At 33.4% G+C, this 6,678-nt stretch overlaps 1 protein-coding gene across 1 annotated transcript; it reads left to right on the top strand.

Annotated features, from left to right (window-relative positions):
* Positions 1-2,895: 2,895 nt before the first annotated feature.
* LOC133182509 (uncharacterized) lies at positions 2,896-5,935 on the top strand. Its single transcript, XM_061317353.1, has 5 exons — positions 2,896-2,950; positions 3,227-3,285; positions 3,361-3,457; positions 4,957-5,112; positions 5,579-5,935. The coding sequence occupies exons 1-5, from the start codon at positions 2,896-2,898 to the stop codon at positions 5,818-5,820; spliced, it is 609 nt and encodes a 202-aa protein (XP_061173337.1). The 3' UTR covers positions 5,821-5,935.
* Positions 5,936-6,678: the final 743 nt, after the last annotated feature.

Below are 6,678 nucleotides of genomic sequence, written 5' to 3'. Positions count from 1 at the left end.
AAACGTCTGATGACATTTTTTTTGCTTGTCAGGAAATTTTTGGTAGTGCCCCCTCAACTGTCAACTGAAAAATTTATGGCTGTGCCCCCCCCCCCCCAACTGAAATTGCTTCCTACGGACCTGCTTTATAAGCAGCATTACACAAGTTTACAAAAGATCAATTGGTTATTTTTAAATAATGCACAAGCTCAGGTCGGCTGTCTGATTTCACAATCTTCTTACATGGTCTGAAAGGCCATATATCAAATTATGTGGGCCAAAAACGTATGGTTGAATTTCTTTTATATTACATATAAAGAGAAATTTTGTATCTTAGAACAAAATGTCGAGGTTTGAACAAAATTGAATTTGAGGAAAAATGTGTACTTCCTTCATTCACCTTTCCGCAGGGGCATACACTTCATATATAGATCTTGACCATTTTTTGAATATTGAATATACATAACGGAAACATTCCTTAACATGAAAAGTGTTGCTGCTTTCCTGAAAGAGCATAGCTTGATAAATACATAAATACTTTGTAAAGGTCACACATATTTCGACTAGAACCAAATAACTTTAAATTCAAAGTAATAAAATGCGAATTCTATTATATAAACTACTTATTGTACATTATAGACCTGTGACTAAAGAGTTACTATTCACTCTCAAATAACTAGATTTATGACCTGCCTTTCAGTATTTCTCAGAAAATACCTCGATATTTTACACTATGACCAAAATTTTTCTTTATTAACAAAATATTACAAGTAACACATCTCTTTGGATAATGAATATAATGAAAATGGAATGGTGCTGCTCAATATGAATAAACAATATCAGAGATTTAAAGGGGCCTGGTCACAGTATACATTGCTGCTGTGGGTAAACAAGGCGCGCAGAATGCCTATAGCTTCAGATATATAAAAATCATAATCAATTTGTGAATCTATTATTTAGAGTAAAGTTCTCATTATTCAAATTTATGAAATTATGACAAACAAAACTTTTCTGAGGAAATTTTTTTCTGCAAAAATTATTCTGTTATAAAAAAAAAAATTAAGTGGTATTCGTGGGGTTCGAACCCCTAGCAATAAAAATCCTGAGTATCATTTTCCTCTGAGACTAAAACGCTAACCACTACGCTCTTGATCAATTGTAGCATTGAAACCATGTTTGTGATATGACCCTTGACTAAATGGACTTCAAGTATTTCTCGAAAAGATGCGAATTTTGTGTCATGAAAGTGTATTTTTAAGGTTTAGTAGGTCTTTGCTCCATGTTTTTGCTGACCAAAAAAAAATATTTTTTGGCAAACTTTGAGGATAAACTTTGAAAATATGGACCAAAGACCAACTAATATCGAAAAATTGTATTAGAGTATGAAAAAATGATCCTTTCTGTCCTCTTTAGTGTGTACATGCTATTTCATAGGCAAATAATTTCAATCTTAGTGAGATTTTTGCAAATTTTGGAGATTTTACAAAAAATATAGATGAAATATACAAAAGAAAATATTGCTTTAATTGAGGTTTAATTTGCACTTTCATGTTTGTTGCACTATAGGCATTGCGCTCGCCTTGTTGGCCCATCTTCATTAAATTTCTACTTCTATTCAAGAAATAACTTCAGTTTAATGAATTGAACTTAATGAAAATTCTTAAAAATCAATGACAATGAAATTTTACATAACATCACGTCAAACATCTGTGCAAACATGAGCACGAGCTCTGTTATTCCATAGACCTAAAGCAAAGCTTCAGGTCTATGGTTATTCTTAATGTTTACGATTTAACTGTGTGTGTTCAATTTGTTTACTCTTCATCTATCACTGCAGGGACGTAGCATCATTTTTGAAAGGGGGGGGGGCAGCCAGAGAAAAAAAAATCAACTTACCTGAAAAAAAAAACTTGACAAGCAAAAAAAAAAAAAAAAAAAGGAAAATTGAAAATTGTCCGCACTCGAAAATCCTATTTCCGGGGGGGGGGGGAGGGGGGAGGGTAGGTTCCAACTTCTTTCAGTACCAAATTTTATTCATACACTATTACAAAACCCTTATTCCCTTATTTGACTATTCTACAACAAAAATTGGGGGGGGGGGGGCAACCGGCCTTTCAATTAACATTTCAAATAGTAAGAAAAGTCTTTGGAAAAACCAGCCCCCCCCCCCCCCGTTGCTACATGCCTGCACTGAGCACGAACTGACAATACTGATGAGTTGAATTTGCTTTCTCACATATCTACTCTGAATTTTCTGGATTAAAGTTTTGATGATTTTTCACTAATACACAACAATTTTTCCATTTTCTTAGATATTAAGGATAACGTTTATCAGTGAAAGTGTGTGTCAATCAAACGCGTCCTGAAATCCATTGTTTTAATAATTTCCCGATAAAAGAAGTTTCTAAATAAGCTTTTTTAACATTTTGGTGTGAAATGCTCAAGCAACATAAAAGTCACGACATTATACTGAACATTTTATAAAATGTTAACTTAATAATTTGTGTCCAAGCCCCTTTAACAACCGTCACAAATGCTTTATTATTGAGTGAAGATTCAAAGTCTTTTTAAGTAATAACAACGCCACAGTTAGTTATAGGCTCTATAATATGAAACAATCTCCATGTAGGGTTGAATTAGTTTTTTTTTTTTTTTTTTTAGAAATTAATATGATCCCTGGGGTTCACACCTGGGTAAATGGTGACGCAAGGGGCCCAGCAACAATGACTCTTATCTTAATGGAGAGTAGAAAGGTTACAAAAATTAGTGATTTTTATATGCAAGCATCCATATGTAGTGTATAGTAAATATTTAAGTGTATTTAAATCATGTTCCTTAAAGTCAGGGTGGAACCACAACATGTGGTCAAGTTTTACACGAGAATATATACAAGTATATATAGGGAAAAATCCCAGAATGGCCAAAATTATAGTCATTTATATGTACGCATTTCGACGAAGTTCATATTCAGGTACATGTATATTTTAAACATGTATCATCTGAGAGTAGACTTATCTGTTTTTCCGTTATTCCGCTTTTTTTCCCCGACAGTTGAAAGTATAATTCTGTTTGCTGTGATTGCAGATATACGCTTGAGTGTTATAAAATGGAGAGAGTAAATTTTCATTGGTCGTAATAAGAAGTCGGTAGAAAAAATACGAAATACTTGTAATACTTAAGCCACTTGCCTATACTTGACATTTCCAATTATACAAATTAAAACAAACATATAAAAACTACTCTGCAGAATCATCGAGGAGTCGTAGATCTGGTGATCTACATATGAGTACCATGCATTTTTATACGGTAAGTCATTTTTTAACTTAAGAAAAGTTTGTAATTTTTTATCGCTCTTCACAATTGATCTTTTATTCTTTGCAGGTTGTTTTTTTCCTCTGTACATTTCTCCTCTGTGTTAATTGCAATGGTTGGTGGATGTGGGGCAAAAAAGGATCCAGCAGCGCATGTCCCAGAAGAGGTGTTTTCCGAAAACTGTTGTTTAGCTTCAAAATAATAGACTAAGTATAATTTGATGTTGAAATTGTCTATTTTGCCATCTATAGTGTGAAACATGACAATGGTAAAATTATTTGATGTTGATCATTATTCAATTTTTACCGATACTCAGCTTAATGGCAACAAATAAAATATCATAAAAAATGTTTACAAAAACTGAATTTTCAATGAAACGATATCTGGTTTTTACATGGAATACAGGAGTGATATAATGTATACAATTATTGGGGGGGGGGATAATTTGGGGGAAGGGGGTAGCATAAGAAAAATATCTATCAAATCAGCAATATTGTATTCTGAAACGTCCTTAGATGATCTAAACATTTTTTAAAAATGAATCAGTATATTAAGCAGAGAAGCTTATATTTTAAAAAGATAGATGAGCTAGCTCTTTCGCCATTTTTAAACACGGAAGTTTTCTGAACCATGGGTTTATTTTGTTTAATCGTTTAATTAATAATAGGTAAACAGCAGCCCAGAGATACCAGTCCCCTCACCCCACCCCTTTTGAGAATGGTCTTTTGCTGTAAATTTAGAGGGGACATTTTCATTCAAAGGCCTGTTGCCCCCTCTTCCACCTTTTGTGTACCCCGTCAACAATACCGTTTTTTTTCTTCTGCTGAAAACGAGAGTTACATGTTTCATTCAGCTTCTACATTTTGTATTATTTCGGTTTTATCTGTCACACCCCTTTCCTTTGTATAACTTAATCCCCACCCACGTTTTAATTATCATTCGGCAACAACGGTATTTATTTTGTTAACATGTAGCCCCCCCCCCCCATTTTTTCCTATTTTGACTGCTTATTTTTGTTTGAATGCATTTAGTATTATTATAATTATTTTGCATTTTCTTGCCCCCCCCCCTTTTAGAATTTTTGAGTTCAATATTTTTTTTCTGGCTTTCCCTTTAAAAATAAAAGACGATGCTACATGCATTGAGTGTTGAATTGATGGGGTTAGGAGTATCTTAATTTAGCATTGTGAACTTCAAGTATGTTTCACATCGGGAATATGACATCAGTGTACATAAATATATGTCTTTTTATTCAATGTAGAGTCAGAAAAGTGCTTTAGGCATAATGTACATCTACGAATTGAAAAAAAAAACATTCCAGGACTAATGTGATACCGTTTTAAAGTATCACAAAAAAATTAAGAATTTTAATACACATTTTAGAAAACAACTTTAAGACTTGCACAATAAGCCTAAGTTTACTTTTTTTTAACTGCACAGTTTAGGCGACAAAAGTGAGATAATATTATTATGTTTTCAGATGATTTATGAAACCGACATGTTTATATAATTCCAGAATGCTGTACCGTGAATTCGATTTTACGCATTATATAAAATAAAAAAAATTATAAGTAGCAGATTTGATTGTGATTTTGCAGGCTATACTTTTGTGTTGGCTTTAACTAAACTAAATCATACTAATTCTTGACCTTTTAATACACGTAGAGGGAGCCCATCCGTATTATTTTGGTAATACCAACCTTGATTGCCTCCTTATGCTCCTATTAAGTCAAAGAGGCAAGCGCAGTGCGCCTTGGAGAGGACGTTGGGACCTTACACATCGTTTCATTTATTACAGAGGAAAATATTTTGAATTTTTTGGTAAGTGTTTTATCATATAAGTATTTTATTGCAAACGTTTTTAAAACACTGTCCTTTCTGACAGATTCTATTTTATCAAATAAATTCTGCAATGTGACTTGTTGTCATATTGCAGAGTTTATTTGATAAAATAAATACATGTATGTCAGAAAGGACAGTACAGAAGAATAGGGAAAATCCCACAGCTATATAGAAGACAACTTTGCAGACAATCTTGCAACAAAATAAGACAAGTTATAGATGAAAAAAGCCAATTATTTGCACAAAGAGGGGACTTGTCAAACATTTTTATTAAATTCCTGCAGTCGCATGCTTTTTCGGGAAAAATTAATGTTTCTAGATTTTTTTGTCAACAATATTTTGGAATAACGTATAGGTTCACATGAATTTTTATGACAAAAAGTAGCATTAATATGTGAGAAACTGAATACTCCTAGATTAACAATTCTTGGTTTTCTCCGACAAGATGATTCCTCTGTAAGAATTGGTTATAACCGAGTTGGTGGACAGCGATGTAGAGGTGGTATCGAAGGTTCCCCCGCTGGCTACACCGAACTCAGTTTGGAATGTATCGAACGCTGTACCAATCGATACAGAGCTAGGTTCGGAAACTACCACCTCCTTGAAAACAACTGTAACAGCTTCGTGAACCGACTCTCTGACGTACTCTGTAGAAGAGGTACACAGTGTCCCTCGTGGTGTGGCTGATTTCAACCCTTAAAGATTCAATGGATAGATATGATAAATTGACTGGCTGAATGTAACAATTCACACAAAAATTTTCTAAATTTCTCACACATAGATAAACTGTTCTGTATATATATATATATATTGTTTTGCGTAGCTTTGTAAAGCATGGCACACGCTTACCAGTAGATCACTCTTTGCGGTGTCTGTCTGTCTCTTCCAACTACATCGCTAAAGATATACATAACAGTTAGATTCACAAAGTACCTGATTTTTTTTTACTGAGTTCAGGTTCAAAACCGTGGTTTGACCAAAAACGCGCTGTAATATAATGTGTTGGGATCCATCTGATTATATACCGATCCAAGCATATTTCAGAATCTTGTAAATGGACAAATCATATAAGCAAAACATATCAGAATACAAAAATTGAAGTTATTTTACTTCTACAGATTTGAATTTCTCTTTATTGTCTAACTAAGAGTGACATGAGCACCATCATATCAAGAAGGAAACATACTCATAACCTTTATTGAAGCTCCAAAGAATTGAAAGTGATCCGTACTGATCATATAGCAGACCTTAGTGTTTTAACTTCGAGTCTTTAAAATTTTGTTTTGCTATCTTTGGATGCCCATATTGCATATCTGTCTTCATTCATTTCGAACTCTTAAATTTGCACTGTAAGTCTTCATTAAACAAATATGATTTGTTAGGAAAAAAAGAGTTGCAATTTCTAAAATAGACATGGACCAATTGTCCTGTGATAATTCTCGCATCTTTTCTATAAGAACTTCCCGATTGCTCTCCTCTGTAATTATGTAACGTGTATAGTAAACACAAACACTATATTAAGATGTATATATCAGGCTCAGCTTA

Source organism: Saccostrea echinata, unplaced genomic scaffold (assembly GCF_033153115.1).
Source record: "Saccostrea echinata isolate AGI-Se365-2 ecotype Australia unplaced genomic scaffold, CSIRO_AGI_Sech_v1 ptg000009l, whole genome shotgun sequence".
Classification (NCBI taxonomy): domain Eukaryota; kingdom Metazoa; phylum Mollusca; class Bivalvia; order Ostreida; family Ostreidae; genus Saccostrea; species Saccostrea echinata.
Note: the sequence above shows the minus strand (reverse complement) of the source record. Positions and strands in the feature narration are given on the sequence as shown.